Genomic DNA, 19545 nt, shown 5'->3' on the forward strand with positions numbered 1-19545 from the left:
TGTTTTATTTTATACGATGTCAATTTACAAATGTTGTTTTCATTTTATAGGATGTCGACCGCTTCAGGTTCTGGTGGAGATTCGCCACAGAGACCGGATTCTCAAGGTCCGCCACAGGAACCTGAGTCCCAAGGTCCTAAGAAATCAAGGGGACCAACAACCGGCTCGACGTCGGCGCGAGCAACACAGGGGGTACCGGGTGCGAAGGTGGTCAAGTGGGACCCAATAAACCAAACATTCTACCAAGAGATAAGGAAAGAAAATAAAAAAGTTGGACTATTTAACAACCGCCTCGGTGCTTTGGTGAAAGCACATATCCCGCCTACGACTCGTGATTGGAGTGAAGTGACGCCACAGATGTTGGCTGCTATTTTGAGCGCACTTCATTCCGAGTTCAGATTTGTGTACACGGATCTTGACACCGGCGAGGATCTGCCTGCGGATTGCTTTCAGAATACGATTGATCAGGCTATCATTCGGAATGCCAAGATCAGGCGACGCAACCAGAAGTCCAAGCTATCAGAGAAGTTCAGATTGGAGTTTTGTGGGAGCACTGAAAACGCTAAGGCGGAAACACCACCGGGATATAAGAAAGAGGATTGGGAGGCGGTGGTAGACGAGTTCGCGACTGACGATTGGAAGGTACGTAATGTATGATTGTAATAAATCACAATATCTTTATCAGATTGAATAATGACAAAATTAATTATTTGCAGAAAAAATCTACTCGCAACAAGGAGAATTCGAAGAAGAAGAAGACGAGGTCGACTCAAGGATCTCTTTCTTTCTTGGCTCATCGTCATTTGAACGTAAGTTATTCTAATTTTGAAATACTTAAGTTGAAATAAATTCAGTACTTATATTTTCATAACAATTACAGAGTAAGGATGATGGGACTTTGGGCTCCGCGTTAACGACGTGGGAGCAAAAACACCATAATAGAAAAGGTGAATGGACGACAGATTGGGCGAGACGAGCACATGTAAGTCATATGTTATAATTAAGAGTACGTTACTTACATAATAATTAATTTTTAATAATTTTTTTATGTGTAAAGGCGCGGATAGTTACTCTACTGGCGGATCTTCAGCGACAAGCAGAAGAGCAAGGCGTAGTCTTTGACCAGGACGCCGCAGAGGAGCACGCGATGCTAGAAATTCTCGGGAACCGTCAAGATTGGTACGTTGGAATAGGTCCAACGGTCCCGAGAACATCTTGGGCTATTGCTCAGGCTCAGGACGAAAGCTCGTTGTCAGGCTCAGGCTCGTCGCGGCTCCGCGTTCCAGATCCAGTGGTTGGCGAGCTCCAAGCTCAGGTGGCGGCACAACAACTCGCTATGGCGGCACAACAACAGCAGATGGAGGAGATGCAGCGACAAATGTTCGCGTTCACGCAGCAGTTTTCGCCCTTGCCTCAGATGTCGTCCGGCACGATGCCACAGATGCCGCAGATGTCGCCCGGCACGATGCCACAGATGCCGCAGATGTCGCCCGGCATGATGCCACAGATGCCTCAGACGACGCCGCCGCCTCAGATGCATCCTATGCATCAGACAACGCCGCCATCAGTTTCAATGGCAGATGCTCAGACGACGCCGCCAGGTTCAGCAGATTACCAGCGAGAGCGTACGAGCGGCAGTGAGCGTACGAGCGGAAGTGGACGAGGAGGTAGCAGCAGTTCTGGAGGAAGATTTGGCGGAAGAGGGAGTAAAATGTTCAAGGATTGGTTTACAAACCGAGGAAAAGGAAAGGGAAAAGAATGAACATTTATTTTAATTATTTGTCGTACATTATATAATTATTATAATCGAAAAACAAATGATTAGTTTTTATTATGATTATAAATATTAATTAATGAATTTTCTAATTAATAAACTATTTAGTTATTTGATTACAATTATAGAATTCGTAATGAATTAATTTCTAATTAATAAATATTAAATAACAAATAAAAAAAAACTTAAAAATAGCTATCGGGTGCGACTAGTCGCACCCATAAATTTGGCGGGTAGGCCAACGGGTGCGACTAGTCGCACCCACAGACTTGGCGCGAATGAATTTGGGTGCGACTAGTCGCACCCAAAGACTTGGCGCGAATGAAGTTGGGTGCGACTAGTCGCACCCGTTGGCCTACCCGCCAAATTTATGGGTGCGACTAGTCGCACCCAATGGCTTTCGCGCGGACTTTTTCGCACATTTTTTCTGACTTATGGGTGCGAATATGGGTGCGAATATCCGCACCTAAAAGTTGCACCTAAAAATCATGACCTTCGGGTGCGACTAGTCGCACCCATGACCTTTAGGTGCGAACTTTCGGGTGCGACTTTGTCGCACCTAAAGTCGCACCTAAAGGTATCAATGGGTGCGACTTTCGACCTTTGGGTGCGAAAAAAGTCGCACCCAATGCTGTTTTTTGTACTAGTGGAGGCCCGTAGAACCGGGGCGATGGAGTGTCGAGAGGCGACCGCGGCTGAGAACGAGACTCGAGGGGTTACCTTCAAATTTTTTGATACTTTGTTTCCCCTCTTGATGAGCCGAGTGGCTTTTTTATTTACATAGCGCGTATGTTTAGTGCCTTGCCTTTCTTTTTCAGGATTTTACCCTTTTTAGCGCACTTGCATTTAGCGCATATTTGTGGGACTTGTTTAGAGCGGTCGCTCTTTTAATTATGAGAATCTTTTTTCCTTCAAGTTGAATGCTATCTCTTTGTTGATTGTCTGAGCAATTTTGCTTGTACGTGACTCTTACTCGAGCTGCCATAGCATGTCCCAAAGGGCTTGTAACCTTGTCAATAGTTTTGACAAGTTTGTGTCCATAGGCGGGATTATGTCTCCACTCGTCTAGTGTTATGACTCGTCGTCACTTAGCATTCGAGGTGGGCGACGTTTATGCCTGGTTAGGCATCGCTCAGCTTTTATTGCTAGGGGGCAACTCGCTGTGGTAAGTTGGCCCATCTTGAATGGTGATATTGGTGTGTCGGGTTAGGCCGACGGTTTTGCGTGCCAAATTTTGGCTATTTCATTGGGAGTGGCCCAATGACTTTGCTCCGTGCCACTTGGCGACCGAAGCTGTGGCTCAGATTAGGCCGATGCACCGGGTGTGGCCCAACGACATTTGTTTCGTGCCATTTGACGACCGGAAATGTGGCTTAGGTTTGGCCGTTGCGTGGGTATGGCCCAACGACTTTTGTTTCGTGCCATTTGGCAACCGAAAATGTGGCTCAGGTTCGGCCGTTGTGCCATGTATGGTCCATCGACTTTTGATTTGTACCATTTGGCGACCGAATGTGTGGCTCAGATTTGGCCGTGGTGGTGGGAGTGGCCCAATCACCTTTACCTGCGCCTTTATGCGACTTACGGCACACCGGGTTAGGCCGAAGATTTTACTCAAACCCGTGTGTTTCGTGCCATTGGTGACCAAATGTGTGGCTTAGATTTAGCCGTTGGGGTTTGAGGTAGTGCCTTTACACGACTTACATGCGTTGGGAGTAGCCCAATGACTTTCACTTGTACCTTTACGCGACTTACGGCACGCCGGGTTAGGCCGACGGTTTTACTCAAACCCGTATGCTCGAAGGGCCATCGAGGTTTGAGCTTTTTAAGTCCTTATTCCCGTGTCTGTGCGGGGAACTTAAGTGTGTATTTGGAAATCTTGCTTCGTGCTATTTGGCGATCGAAGGCATGGCTCAAATTTGGCCGTTGCGTCAGGAGTGGCCCAATGACTTTTGCTTCGTGCCATTTGGCAACCGAAGGTGTCTCGAGTTAGGTCGAATATTTTTGAATGCCGATTTTGGCTCTTTTAAGTCCTTATTCCCGTTTGCATGTAGGGGACTTAAAATTTTGTTCCTTGGGCTTTGTATTTTTTAATGTACGTCGTACGAATCACTAGCCCCCGAGTTTTAATTTACAGGTCGTGCCTTGATGACTAAAACTTGATAAAGTGGATTTTCGAAAAAAGAGATAAACCTCAAACTTTATTATTACTGCAAAGAGATAAACTCCTCAATCATTGGCGCGTGGACCTTATTGAATTTGGGAAATTAAAGTAATAAACGAGGGAAGTGTTTGTCACTGGTAGTACTGCCTCAAGGGTTCGGCGTTCCTAGGATGTCAGATTAGGGTCCCGTCCGTGTGTTCGATGTAATAGGTTCCGTCATGTATGACTTGGCGAACTCTATACGGTCCTTCCCAATGCGGGCCAAAGACACCGGCGTCTTGTACCTGGGTGTTTTGGAACACGCGTCTGAGTACAAGGCTGCCGACGGTGAAGTCTCGCCTCTTGGCTTTGGCGTTGTAGAACTTCTCGACTTTGCGCTTTTGTGCGGTGAGTCGAGTGAGAGCTTCAAATATTTTCTCATCGATTAGATCCAATTCAAGGCGCATGGCCTCGTTGTTTTCTTCCTCGTCGAAAGTGTTGACTCGGTAAGTGGGGACCTCGGTTTCTACAGGGACCACCGCGTCAACCCCGTAAGCTAGGGAGAATGGGGTCTCTCCAGTGGCGTTTCGAGTAGTTGTCCGGTAGGCCCATAGGATGAATGGCAGGTCTTCAGCCCAAGCACCCTTCTTGCCCTCGAGCTTCTTTTTGAGATTTTTCTTGATCGTCTTGTTGACAGCTTCCACTTGGCCATTAGCCTGTGGATGTCGCGGGGATGAGAATGTCTTGCTAATCCCTAGTTGGGTGCAGATCTCTCTAACTCGGGCGTTGTCGAATTGTGCACCATTGTCGGTCACAATTGATGTTGGGATGCCGTGTCGGCATATGATAGACTTCTAGATGAAGTTTGTTGTATTGGCCTCGGTGATTCTGCCTAGAGGCTCGGCTTCGACCCACTTAGTGAAGTAGTCGATAACGATGATGGCGTATTCGTACTATCTCGGAGCTTTGGGAAGCTTGTCGATTATGTCTACGCCCCATTTTGCAAAGGAACGTTGCACGATGATGCTGCCTAAGGGAGATGGTGGTTGCCGTGGAACGTTAGAGAAACGTTGACACTCGTCGCACTTTCTCGCCTAATTGTAGGCGTCCTTCTTCATTGTGGGCCAGAAATGCTGCCTAAGGAATATCCCTCCTCACAAGAAGTCTGTAACCGGAGTCATCCAAGTCGGATGAGCAGTATTCTCGATCGTTCCAACCTCGTCCCATGAGACGGATGGTCACGAGAGAGACTCGACCGGGATAGTTCCTAACCCGTCTTCGGTGATGCCATAACCGAGGTGAGCGAGAGCATCAGCCTGGTGTTCTCTTCTCTTGGGATCTTGATGATTTCAAACCAAGAGAAGGCGTCGAGCTTGGCATTTGTCTTTGCCAGGTAGGCAATCATGTTAGGCTCTTTGGCGATGCAATCGCCCTTGACCTGATTTACGATCAACTGCGAGTCACAGTGTATCCGTAAATTTTGTACGTTGAGCTTTTTAGCGAGCTCTAATCCCACAATGAGCGCTTCGTACTCGGCCTCATTGTTGGAGGCTTGGAATCCGTAGTGGATGGCGTAGCGTAACTTTTCCCGATCGGGATTGGTCAAAATTACGCCGTCACCGGCCCCTTGAGCGTTGGATGCTCCGTCTACGTGTAATTCCCAAATGGGACCCGTAGGGTCAATCTTTCTCTTTCGAGCCGACAAGTCGTTGGCCGAGTAATCTTCCGCTCTTCCCATGTCGGGAGTGTAGGAGAATTCTGCCACGAAATCAGCTAGGGCTTGAGCCTTTATTGCCGGTCTCGGGTGGAACTCAATTCCATACTCGCTCAATTCTTGGGACCATATCGCCATACGAGTTGATGTTCCCTTTTGAAGAGCTTTAACGATTGGGTGTCCTGTTCGGACCGCAATAGGGTGAGCTTGGAAATAGGGGCGTAGCTTTTTGGCGGCTACGAGGAGAGCGAGAGAAAGTTTTTATATCTCCGTATAATGCGTCTTGGCGTCGAGTAAGGCTTTGCTCACGTAGAAGATAGGCCTAAAGGCATGACCTTGTAGCAGTAGAGACCTCGACCAGTGATGAAAGTTGTCTGTATCTGATCGGGCTCATGCATTCGTATCTGGTTGTAACCGGAATAGGCGTCCATGAAACTTAGTAGCTCATGTCCGGCCGTGGCGTCGACCAGTTGTTCGATGCATGAAAGTGGAAAGCAATCTTTTGGGCATGCTTTGTTAAGATCTTTGTAGTCTATACAAATGCGCCACTTCCCATTAGGCTTTTTAACCATGACCACGTTGGCCACCCACTTGGGGTATTTGGCTTCTCGTATGAAGCCAGTGGAGAGAAGTTTTTCAACCTCTTCGTTTATTGCCAGGTATCGTTCAGGATTGAACGCGCATCTAGCTAGTACTTTTTCGGCGACATTTTTGTCGTCGTTCAACCGGTGAACTATCACATCGGGGTCTATTCCAGGCATGTCTGTATGGATCCATAAACTCCCGAAGGAAGGACATGAGTTGAGATTTGATGGCGAGATGGAGCTGTGTACCGATCTTCACAATGTGGTCAGGTTTAACTTCGTTGAGAATGACCGAAGTGAGATCATCGGGGGTGTCAACTTTCAACCTCCCGATCTCATCGGGCTTGGTCACACGGGTAGTCATCTTCCAGTCGGTAGATCGTGTTAGCCCTTTTTCATCGGGCTTGCCATCCACACCTTGGACGTAGCATATCCTCGCTTGTGTTTGATCTCCAGCCATGACGCCAATTCCTTCTTCGGTAGGGAATTTCACTAGTAGGTGATATATGGACGTGATGGCCCTTAGTCTGTTCAATGTGGATCGTCTAATGATAACATTGTAGGGTGACTCCTGGTCAACCACAAGAAAAGGGATCATGTGTACGACTTCAATACCACCGGCAGTTCCGAAGGTGATTGGTAAATTGATGATTCCTTCGGTCATGGCATTTTCTCCCTTGAACCCAAACAAAGGTGTCTGGGTTGGGACATGGCGTAGCCCCCCGAGCTTCATGCGCTCTAGGGTAGTCTTAAAGATTATATCGGCTGCGCTGCCGTTATCAATAAGGACCCTTTTCACCAAGTTGTTAGCCACTTGGGCTTTGAGGACTATTGCGTCATTGTGTGGATGCACAACTCGCTTAGATTCCTCATTGGTGAATTGTATTGTCTCGTATGGTACAAACGGAGGTTCCTCATAGGTGAGGTTAACCTACTCGGCAAGGCGTTCTTGAGAGGCAACCCTCAGGAGCTTTTTTCTTTGTCGGGCCGAATCTCCATCTTGCGGACCACCCAGTATGGTGGCAATGACGTGGAGTTGTTTCGGCTATGGCTGTGACCATAGCATGGTCAGCATTATTGTTGGTTCCTCCATCTTTCCCGGGCTGTTGCTCGTTAGTGGTGGGGACCGCAGCACTTATCATTCGGAGAACGAACTCTTTAAGCTTGCCTCTTTGAATCAATGCTTCAATTTGCCGTTTGAGCGCGAAGCACTGAGCGGTCAAATCACCATAATCTTGGTGAAATTCACAATAACGGGACCGGTCGCGAGATACGGGGTCTCCTTTCATTGAAGTTGGAGTGGTGAGCTTGTCACGCTCCACAACGTAGATTCGATCCACCGGGGCGTTCAGTGGAGTGAATTGTGAATAATCTTGGAAATTGTTCGCAAGACGTGGTTTCTGAGACATAGGGGGTCGGCTATCCAAAGCCTGACCTCCTTTGTTCACTTTCTTTCTGGGGTTGCCATGCTCGTTGCCGGGCTCGTCTCGACGGCGAGAGCTTTGGTTATTGCTCATGCGGCCATCGAGGTAATCTTCAACCCCCATGAAAGTCTTAGATTGGTTCATTAACTTGGCCATTGTAGATGGGACTCTACCTACGATGGACTTTAGGAAGTCTCAAGTGCGCAAGCCCTCAATGATTGCTGTAACTGCGTCACTGTAGTCGAAACGGTCGACCTTGTTTGACTCCGCGGTGAATCGAGTGGGATATTGTCTCAAGGACTAGTTATTCTCTTGCCTGTTTGACCATAAGTACATCTTGGTTTTCTTTTGAACCATCGATGTAGTAAATCGTGCGAGGAACAAGTCCTTCAGGTCTTTGAACGATTGGATGCTTCCTGGTCTTAAATTCTTAAACCACTCAAAACTGGGTCCGGTGAGGGTAAGACTAAGAGATTGGCATAGAGCCCCACGTGCAACACCTTGGATCGTCATCCAAGTTTCGTAGTATTGGATGTGGTAAGTGGGGTCGGTATTCCCAGTGTAGAGAGGTAGGTTCGGGAGTTTGAAGTTTTCCGTGCATACCTCAACCAGAATTCGGGCAGTGAATGGCGAGGAATGTTGTATGTATCACCGGCCAGGCCGCCTTCACGTAGATCACGTACTTCATTGCGAAGATTGTGAATCATGGTGACGAAATCGAGGCCAGTGTTCGGAGTCACTCCCTGTTCGAGAGGAGTCAGCTGACGCCTTTCATTCGACCCTTGTGCCATGCTGGGATTCCCAATGATGGGGGCTGCAAGATTGTTGCCCTAGTGGGAACTCAACCTCTCTCGTAGGTCTTCGTCACGACTGTTTTGTTGGGCGGTAATTGTTGAAATATATCTAGGATTAAGAAAAGTTTAATGCTTCTTCAAGCGACGAAAATAAAAAATTTCTTTAAAACAAGTAAAAACGATTTTTACTAACCTAGACAAAGAGCAAGCACATGTTTATTTTAAATTAAAAGTATCTAAGAGAAATTACAAGTTTACTAACCTTTACGTAGCTTGATCGTTGAGAAGCTTGTGGAGGTTGAATCGCTCATCTCCCCACGCAGCTCGTCTTTCTTCGTTCTTGGGAATTCGAGTAACTCCAAAAGTTTCTATCACGTGAATCACTCGAGGTAAGAAGGATTTAGTGTGTGGGCACTTTTAAACACGACGACTCAAGAACAAATCTCAGAGTCGAAGAGCTAAAACCAAACTCTAGGTCAAATGTGGACCTAGGTCCCAAAACAAAAACAAGCAACTAGAGAGAGAGAGAGAGGGCGGCTTTCTAGAGAGAGAGAGAGCTCAAAATTATGGGATGAGAAACAATGAGAATAATGGCTCTATTTATAGGAGAAGAATTACCTTCAAAAGGTAGTTTCCTCTTTTCCATATAATATCACATATTCATGAGCAAATATTTGCTCTCCTTTCTCATTCCACACGTCCAAGGCAAGCTTCTAGAAGCCCTTGGATTTGTTTCCTCTTTTGCTCTCCGTTTGTTGGCCGCCCATTACACTTTCCTCATAGAGGAAATTTGTTTCCTCTTTTTCTTTTGGCAAGTATCTTCATACATCAAAGCACAAAATAAACTCCTTTCTCTATCTATGTTGGATGAGCAAGGGGAATCTAGAAGGAGCTTCTAGATGTTTCTTCATTTGTTCATCACAACATAAGAAGACCCCATTAAGAATCTTCAAGTAAAATTCCATGAAATGAAATTAATCCTCAAGGCCCAATTACACTAACATGGCCATGTGATACATTTATTGTCATCATATGACAATGTCAAAAAAACATATTTCTTGACATTCATTTCATCCTATGTCCAAAAAGACAAAAATACCCTTTAGACAATTTTTGTAAAACTTGTCTGGTTCTTGTTTTTACTTAGCTTCTAGTTTAACTAATCCTACTCGAAATGACTTGTGACAATGACCTCGTGGATCCAAATGAACAAAGCTTGAGCTAACATACTTGGACTCAAAAGTTCACAAACTTTTTCCAAGTTTAGCTTTATGTCAACTAACTCCACTAAAGAGTTGACATTGAGAATCTCTCGGTTCAAATGAAATTATTTTCTACTCAAGAATTCAACTTAATTGTGATGAGTGTATCCACTGAATATTATCTATGTTTACCCTTCATGAATATCATCAGCTAGATGAGATTTACAAAATTACCATTTTACCCTTCTAGCTATTATTTCCTCAAATCCTTTGTCGCTTGTGAATAAGTTAAAAACAATGTATTGACGAGGAGCTAACAAGTCACATTGATTCATCCAAAAGAGTCATGTCTCGATTTGGACACTGGCCTGTTCATTTATTCACATTCCAAGGAACAAAGCATGAGGTGATATACATTGCATTTAAGTAATCTTGTATATGAATTCCATATCTATGAGATCTTCACAAAGTTACTCATAACATCTTCACAACTTAGTACTTCACCAATAGGTCCTGTTAAGAAGCACATAGTGAATCTAAACTCTGACTTTCTCAAACGAGAATACGTAAGCTATGAAATGACATGTCTCATTTTAGGATTGAGGTAAGCATGATGCAATTCATACGTAGTGACTTCGAGACATAAGAGGTTAAATGGTTTGTTCTTCTTCTGTCTCTAGAAGTGCACTGGTCAATTCAGTACCTTCAAAAGATACTTAAAAGAATAAAGAGTCTCTAACTCTCTATGCCCCATAACCAGATATCATAGATTCTCCTAACAATTGTATTGAGATCAATAGTCCTTTGATCTTTAGATTGCGAATATATTGTTTTAAGCCAACCATGAAGAGTGTGTTCATGCAAATCTAAATTTGTCTCTTCGTATTTTGTTAGGTTATTTTAAGGACTAAAGACTATAGTTTATCATAAAGCTTCAAACAGACAAAGAAGAATGAATGAACGTTTCAACTTTTATTAATAATTCAGCAGTTACAAGCAAGAGTCTTCGTGAGACTTTATTACATCAAATGTATATAAGTAAAGACTACTACTCTTCTTGTGTGAACCATTGACAAAAGTAATATGATCCCTTAGGTCTAGGTTAGCGGCACATGGGCGTGATTTTTGAGTAACACGCCTCACTCGCCGAGTTGCTTGGCATTCCCTGACATTTCCTCTTTGACCAAGTCGGTCATGGGCTGAACGTCGGGAAGTCTCCTCTTGGGAGGAAACATGTATTACCATATTCATGGGTGGTGGATTTGAAGGACCGTCTTCAATCTCTACGGGGAGTTCCCCGTCTTTAGTGAGTGAAGTCTCGATATCTGCCGAAATTTCCAAACCTTCGTAGTCAGGATCATATTCATGTCCTTCATCTATGAGGTCTTCAGGTTCCCCTTGAGGAACATCTTGAATAGGTCCCTTACCCGCCAGTTGGCAATGGTACCTTGCATTGGCCGCCCTTAGTTGGTGGAGCTTCTCCTCCATCTTAAGGATGCGGTTATCCTGGCTATCCTGAGGCGGGGATGGTGAGGGGGTATGACTCCCGTCGTGGAGAGATTCCTCATCACCATGCGCTCGGGGTTGTTCACGCCCTCAGAACGAACGGGTGGTTCCAGGGGAGACTATGATTGTAGAAGGGATTTCGGGCTGTATAAGTCGGGAAGTTCCCTCCTTCTAGCGCCAAAATATTGTCGCACGAAAATGAACAACGATTTAAAACTTCGGACGGTTTGATCCAAGGCCAGATCAAGTGATCGGGCCCGAGCCAAAGTGTGAACTCGAAGACCGAGTTGCACCTTCCAAACCCAGAGGTGTGTTTTGGGAGGTGTGACTATGCCAAGTGTTGGTTGCCTACGTAACTGTAGTCCGAGATCAGGTTAGAACGTAGTTCAATGTGGGGGTTGTGGCTATCTTGGACTCGGAGGTTGAGAACTTAGGACTTCAGAGAAGGACCGGGCTCGTAGCTTCTATTGAAGACTTTAGAGTGGTCGCTTGACTCGTAGCTCAGAGTTCTAACTAAAGGGTAAAGAAGCAAGGGCGCAGCTTGTGCGTTGTGAACACTCGGGTTTCAGAATTGGAACGCGCTCCCAGTTGTCAAGGGAGGTTCTTGGATTTCTGAGCCAAGCTTGGAGAGGAGGAGAGAACTCTTGGAACGTCACAAGAGACTGGTGAGGGTAGAGAGAATTGTCTCCCAAAAGAGATTTTTTTCAAGGTCCCCCTAAAGTGAAGAGGGGGTTGGTATTTATAGAGGTTGGAGGAGGCCATGGGCCGGCCTCTATGTGGGCCTATTGGATTGCCGGGCACGGCGTGCGCGCGGGCAGCAGCCTCGGCCAGGGCGGGGGGTGCGCACGGGCATGAGGCCCGGCCGGGCGCGGAGGCGCGCGACTGGGCCGACACCTCTGTAGGGGTGCGCCGGTGCACGTGGAGGGAGGCTCGGCTGGCACCTGGCGGGCGTGGGGCGCGAGCGTGTAGGAGGCCGGGGGAGCAGACCGTGCGGCCAAGGGAGCAGGGCACGCACGACCGGGGGAGCAGGGACGCACGCAGGCGAGGGAGTAGGGCATGCGCGCCCTGCTCCCTCGGCCGCGAGCTCTGCTCCCCTGGCCTCTACACGCGCACGCGGGCAAGGAAGTAGCTCGCGCGCGACCGGATGAGCAGGACGCGTGCGGGCGAGGGAGCAGGGCGCTGGTGCGTGTGCGGGCTGGAGGGCCCAGGGCGCAGTAGCGTGCGCGGGCCGATGGGCTGAGGGTGAGAGCGAGGCGCGCGCGGGATGGGGGCCCGGAAAGGCCGCGCGCGCGCGGGCCGGCATTGCGGGCGATCCGGCCGGCGAAGCCCGCCCGACCTAAAATGTTTTTTTTGTTCCGGTTTCCCGAAAACGACCGATAACAGCTGCAACAGTTGATATCAGAGCCTACAGTTATCATCAATGAGATTCGCAAAGATTAAGGTGGAACGCTTCGCCGGCAAAGGCGATTTCAGTCTATGGCGACAGAGAATGAAAGCTCCTCGTCCAATTGAAGATCGCGATAGCTCTTGAAGGCGAAGGGATTTTCAGTCTCAATGTCCGCCGACGAGAAGAACGAAGCCCTAGAATTGGCGTACAACACGTTGATTCTTCACCTAGGCGATCGAGTTCTGAGAGAAGTCGCCAAAGAAACCACCGCCGCTTGAATCTGGCTAAAGCTTAAATCTTACTACATGACGAAGTCGCTATCCAATCGAGTACTCCTGAAGAGAAAGCTATTTGGCTTCAAGATGTCTGAAGACAAGCCAATATCAGAGAGCCTTGATGAGTTCAATCGGCTGATCATTGACCTTGCCAACATCGAGATCAAAATCGATGATGAAGACCAAGCCATCATGATTTTGAATGCGCTTCCAAAGTCCTACTCAACCTTCGTGGAAGCCATGAAATATGCGAAGGAATCACTCTCATTGGAAGATGTTCAAGCTGCGTTGAAGGCAAATGAAAGAGAATCAAGATATGTCAAGAAGCCTGTAGCTGAAAGCTTGAATGTACGTGGAAGGAATGACAAGAGCAGATCCAAGCCAAAATCAAAGAAATCGCAACAAAACAAGAACAAGGAGGTACAAGATGATAAAGATTTCCCCTACAAATGCTATCATTGTTGGAGTAGATCTAGGTTTAAGAAAATATTATCGTCTCTAGCAAGCGGCGGAATATAAAAATTTCTTTAAAAACTCGTATAACGTTTTTACTACCTAGACAAAATGCATGAGCGTATAATTTAAAAATTTCAAACTACTTTGAGTTTTCACTCGGTACGAACCTTGAATGGAGCTTGAGCATTAAGAAGCCTTAGGAAGGTTGAATTGCTCGTCTCCCCACTCAGGTCACCTCCCACTAGTCGTCTTGAACCTGTGAGTAACCACGAACGTTTCTACCACTAGAGTCTTTCGAGTATGGTTAGGATTTAGTGTGTGGGCACTTTTAAACACTATGACTCAAGAACTTGTCTTGGAGCCAAAGAGCTAAAACAAAACGCTAGGTCTAATGAGGACCTAGGTGCCAAAACAAAAGAACAAGAAGAGAGATAGAGAGAGAGAGAGAGAGAGAGAGAGAGATTGGCGGGTTTGTTCTAGAGAGAGAGGCTCTCAATCTCTAAAATTGTGTGTTGTGAATTGTGAATGAGGTGGGGTATTCATGAGCAAATCCTTGTTTCCTCTTCTCCCCCTTGGATGTCCAACATGTGCCATCAAGATACTTGGATTTGTTTCCTCATTTGTTTTGCATCTCTCTTGCCGCCCACTTCATTTCCTCATAAAGAATACTTGTTCCTCTTTTTCTTTTGGCAAGTATCTTCATACATCAATGCACAAAATAAACTCTCTTTCTCTCTTGGGGTGGACGGTTTTGAGAGCTTCTAGAACATGCTTCTAGATGTTTCTTTATTTGTTCATGACAACATAAGAAAAGCCTATGTAGAATTTTCACATAAAATTCCATGTAATGAAATTCAATCCCAAGGCCAAAAGGACAAGATTACCCTTTAGACAATTTTCGTAAAACTTGTCTAGTTCAACATTTGAACTTGTTTTGACTTAGCTTTCTTGTTTAACTAATCCTACTCTAATGACTTGTGACAGTGACCTCATGGATCCAAATGAACAAAGCTTGAGCTAGCATACTTGGACTCAAAAGTTCACAAACCTTTTCCAAGTTCTAGCTTAATGTCAACTAACTCCACTAAAGAGTTGACACTAAAATCTCTCGGTTCAAATGAATATATTTTCTACTCAAGAATTCTACTTAATTGTGATGAGTGGATCCATTCAATATTATCTATGTTTACCCTTCATGAATATCATCAACTAGACGGGATTTACAAAATTACCATTTTACCCTTCTAGTTGTTATTTCCTCAACTCCTTTGTCACTTGTGAATAAGTTAGAAACAACGTATTGACGAGGAGCTAACAAGTCACATTGATTCATCCTAAAGAGTCATGACTCAATTTGGACATTGGCCAGTTCATTTATTCACATTCCAAGGAATAAAGCATGAGGTGATATACATTGTATTTCAGCAATCTTGTACATGAATTCCATATCTATGAGATCTTCACAAAGTTGTTCATGTCATCTTCATAACTTAATATTTTACCAATGTCTTGTCTATATCACATAGTGAATCTAGAGCTCTGACTTTCTCAAATGAGAGTACGTAAGCTATGAAATGATATGTCTCATTTCAGGATTAACACTACTACAAATTAACATATTGGGTGCGGAAGGGTATTAGGTGCAACATGTCGCACCTAATAGTCGCACCTAAGCCCATATTAGGTGCGACATGTCGCACCGGATACTCATTCGGATGACTAAAATTTGGTTAATGTTTAGTGTTATTCGGTGCAACACTATCGCACCTAATATGAAGTTGTCGCACCTAATACCATTAGGTGCGACAAATGTCGTACCCAATAGGTTTCAAATTTAAACTTCTCAGCCAAATCCCTCCGAAATTTTTTTGGATATGAGATTTCATACTGGGTGCGACATTGTCGCACCCAATATGAATATTAGGTGCGACAATGTCGCACCCAATATGAATTGGGATTTTTAACCCGAGCTTCCTCTTTTTTTTCACTCATTCTCTCTCTCACTCTCTCTCACCTTCTCACTCTCTCTCTCTCTCTGCTCCCCGCTCCGCCGCTCTCCCCGCCGCCGTCCCTCCCCGCTCCGCCGCTGTCTCTCTGGTACGTTCCCCTCTCTCTCTGTCTCACCGGCCATCTCTCATTCTCTCTCTCACTGTCTAACTCTCTCTCTCTCTCTGCTAGTCAGCCCCGCCGCCCCCTGGACCAGCCACCGCCCAACCCGCCCCGGCCCGCCCAACCGCCATACGCCTCATGTCCACGCCCCGCGCACGCCAACCCGCTCCGGCCGGTTGACAGATTCGCCGACCCGCTCCCCCCCGAACTCCCTCGCGAGGGTTCATAACGCCACGAAGCCATATCTGCGACACACCAATCTCGTCTCTCCCGCCATTACAGTGGCTAGTGGATACCTTCAGCGGTGAGTTCACTCGAGCACATGCTTCATTTTGAGTTGTTCTGTTACTCAGTACTCGGGGTTTCAGTAGTTTCCCCATATTCACAGCTCTATCGTCTAAAATACATGCAATTTCTGAATCGTATATGTGTTTGGTAGAGACCCCGGCCCGCCCAACCCGTCATACGCCTCCTGTCCTCGGCCCCCGCCGCCGCCTGACCTGCTCCGGCCCGACCTCTGCCCTCCCTCGGCCCAGCCTCGACCCACCGCCATTGAACCGCCCTCGGCCCAGCCCCGACGTAATCAGCCTTAACCCCGACATCGTTATCTTGAAGGTTAGTGACAATTTTTATATAATTGTTATTTAGTAGTTTATTTAAATTGAAATTAAAATTGAATTTGAAATTTGAATGTTTATTTGATTTAATTAGTTAAGTTAATTTACTATTTTTCGTCTGCTTATTAGTTTTATGGATATATGTTTAGTTAAATTGTTCGTTAAATTTGATTGCAATTTGTTGAAAATTTGGTTAATTAGTTAATTAGTAACATATTTAGTTAGATTAATTAGTAATAGATATGAATATATTTTAAAATGAGTTAGTAACATGTTAAATTTAACGTAATTATATTGAAAATTTATTGCGATCGAGCCACGGAGGCTCGATTTAGTATTTAGTATGTTAATAGGATTGTCTTGGTTGGTTATATATGTGTTTTTTTTTAATTGCAGATTTTGGTTAGTCAATATTTTAGGGGAAACTCTGCCAAATTCTCGATAGAATAATACGTATTTGTCAAAAATTAATTCTTTCAATAATATAACGAATTCTAACCATTTTCCAAAATTAATACATCTTTCAAATGTTAACGATTCACTCTCAAATTTCTAACAATTCATCACTCTCAGTTTCATAACAATTCACTCTAAATTTCGAATAGTAACGAGATTGGATTACCGAGAATAGTCGCCGAATACTAATTAAATAGTAAATAGTAAATACTAACTACAATTCATTTTGCAGGATGTCTACTTCAGGTGATCCTCCGCAGATGCCGAGGAAGAAGCGGGGACCAACGACTGGCCTCGTTTCTGCGAGAGCTGGTGTTGGGACCCCTGGAGCGAACATAGTTCGCTACGATCAGACTGCGTAGGCGTTCTACCAAGACGTCAGGGAGCAAAATCCGTTGATCGGGACGTTCCAAAACCGATTAGGAAACCTGATCAAGAGTACCATTTCAGTCGACCTCCCTGACTGGAATCATGTGCCGGCGCAGAGTGTGGCGGCTCTTATGAACTCGATTCATAACGAGTACAGCTTCGTTTACGCTCATCCCGACACTGGCGAGCTTGTGCCTGCAGATCCTATTCGCAACGAGATTGATATGGCTATCATTCGCGATGCGAAGAGGATGCGCCGTGGCCAGAAGTCGAGGTTGTCGCAGCTCTTCTTCAACACATTTTGCGGGAGTAAGGATCTCGCTAAAAACGAAACTGGCTATAACCAGGAAGCCTGGTTGAAAGCAATAGAGACGTTCGACTCACCGGAGCATAAGGTTTGAGTTGAACTTCCGATGGTTATTTGAATTTCTTAATATTGAACTTAACGAATTTATGTCTCGCAGGCAAAGTCTGTCCGCAACCGGAAAAAATTGAAGAAGAAGATGACGAAAGCGAGACAAGGGTCGCTTAGTTTTTTTGGTCATCGCTCGAGGAACGTAAGTCGCTTAATATTAATATGCAATATATATGTGATTCATATTTTAATGTTGAAAAATTACAGCGAATGGAAGATGGGAGTATAGGCTCGGCTTTAGCGATATGGTCAGAAAAACACCATGACGCTAAGGGATCATGGACGACGGACTTCGCGAAGTCGCAATTCGTAAGTTATTTATTTTATTTACTATATTTAATAACTTAAATTATTCTTATCTGATAAGTTTTTTGTGGTTTTTTTTAAGATCAAATCACCGCTCAAACGATAGATATTTTGCGGCAAACGGAGGAGCGAAACACCGTGATCTCCCAAGAAGATGCAGAGATGTACGCGATGCATGACGTTTTGGGAGTACGCAGAGACTGGGAAGTCGGTTTAGGGCCTTCGATCCCAAGGTCATCGCTGGGTGTTGCCCAAACGCTAGATAGAGGCTCGTCAAGTTCGTCATCTCAGACCGATCCATTGGTTGCCGAGATGCGAGCTCAGATGGATGCCCAACAAGCCGAGTTGCAGGAGATACGGCAACAGATCGCCTTCCTCAGCTAGATGCACAACCAGCGTCCCACGACTCCCCAACCTCCGCCTGCACCGCAACCAGGTGGGACTGATCAGCAGACGCCAGGTTCCACGCCGGGTTCTATGGATTTCTTGCGAGACCGTCCTTACGGAAGCGGCAGAACGAGCGGCAGTGCGTCAGGCAGCGGTGGACGAGGACGCGGAAGCGGTTTCCCATGTTTTGGAAATTTATTCGGTATAGGGAATTCTACTATCGATAAGTTTTATAGGAAAAAAATTAGGAATTAATTTTTTCGCTTTTTTAGAATGAATTCTATTTTCATAATATTATTTCTAATTAATTTAGAATTTTGTTAATTAATTTTTATTTAATTCTAAATGAATTTTTATTTAATTTTCTAATTTTGTAATTTTTTTAATTAAAAAAACATATTTGGTGAGACAATGTCGCACCGAATATAATGGCGGGAATTTTATTAGATGCGACACTGTCGCACCCGATATGAATAACCCGCCAATTTTTATAAATTTAGTAGGAAAATAGTTTGGACATTAGCTGCGACAATGTCGCACCTGAAAGTGTCACACCTAATAATATGACTATTAGGTGCGACATGTCGCACCCAAAGGTATTAGCGACGGACTTTTAGGTGCGACTTTGTCGCACCTAATGTCGCATCTAATAAACTATTAGGTGCGACATATGAGGTATTTGGTGCGACAATCGTCGCACCGGATGAAGTTTTTGGTCCTAGTGTAAGGTAAGCATGATGCAATTCATACATAGTGACTCTAAGACAGAAGAGGTTAAATGGTTTGTTTTTAAAATGTCTCTAGAAGTGCACGGTCAATTCAGTACCTTCAGAAGATACCTAGGATGAACTATAGAGTGTCCAACTCTCTATGTCTCATAATCAGACATCATAGATTCTCATAACAATCATAGTGAGATCAATAGCCCTTTGATTCTTAGATTGTGAATATAGTACTGTTTTAAGCAAACTATGAAGAGTTTGTTCATGCAAATCTATATTTGACCCTTCATTTGTTGTTAGGTTTGTTTAAGGACTAAAGACTATAGTTTATCATAAAGCTTCAAACAGACAAGGAAAAATGAATGAAAGTTTCAAATTTTATTAATTATTCAGCAGTTACAAGCAAGAGTCTTCGTGAGACTTTGTTACATCAAATGTATATAAGTAATGACTACTACTCTTCTTCTGGGCACCATTGACAATCACTGCCATGAAGTAGATCACATGAAGAAGGACTGTCCCAACAAATACAAGACCTACAAGAAGGATGGCAATACCGATAATGCAGCCATAGTAAAAGAGAAGGATTACGAGAGCGCAGAGGCCTTGAATGTCTCCAATGATGACTCTTCCAAGATCTGGGTTCTTGATAGTGGATGCACTTTCCACATTTCACCAAACAGGAACTGGTTTAAGGAATTCTCACATATAGATTGAGGGAAGGTGCTTCTTGGGAACAACAAAGCATGCAAATTAAATGGAACAGGAAATATCAGAATCCAGCTTCAAAATGAAGATGAGAGGTTCCTTGAAGGTGTCCGACAGTGCCAGAATTAAAGAGAAATAATCTGATCTCTCTAGGCACTCTTGAAGAACAAGGCTTTAGTTTCAAATCTAAAAATGGAAAA

At 44.9% G+C, this 19545-nt stretch overlaps 2 protein-coding genes across 2 annotated transcripts; one reads left to right on the forward strand and one right to left on the reverse strand.

The window, feature by feature from the left end:
- Positions 1-323: 323 nt before the first annotated feature.
- LOC149401663 (uncharacterized) lies at positions 324-3834 on the forward strand. Its single transcript, XM_089610829.1, has 5 exons — positions 324-642; positions 717-809; positions 2818-2939; positions 2985-3168; positions 3826-3834. Exons 1-5 carry the CDS (start codon positions 358-360, stop codon positions 3832-3834), a joined length of 693 nt encoding a protein of 230 aa, XP_089466955.1. The 5' UTR covers positions 324-357.
- Positions 3835-3978: 144 nt separating this feature from the next.
- On the reverse strand, positions 3979-6576 carry LOC149401664 (uncharacterized). The gene is made up of 4 exons (XM_089610830.1): positions 6462-6576; positions 6207-6391; positions 4250-4600; positions 3979-4020 (listed from the first exon to the last, which is right to left on the reverse strand). The coding sequence occupies exons 1-4, from the start codon at positions 6574-6576 to the stop codon at positions 3979-3981; spliced, it is 693 nt and encodes a 230-aa protein (XP_089466956.1).
- Between the last annotated feature and the right edge of the window lie 12969 nt (positions 6577-19545).

Source organism: Urtica dioica, chromosome 4 (assembly GCF_054948205.1).
Source record: "Urtica dioica subsp. dioica isolate 48M chromosome 4, U.dioica_male_clone48M_v1_H2, whole genome shotgun sequence".
NCBI classification, from domain to species: domain Eukaryota; kingdom Viridiplantae; phylum Streptophyta; class Magnoliopsida; order Rosales; family Urticaceae; genus Urtica; species Urtica dioica.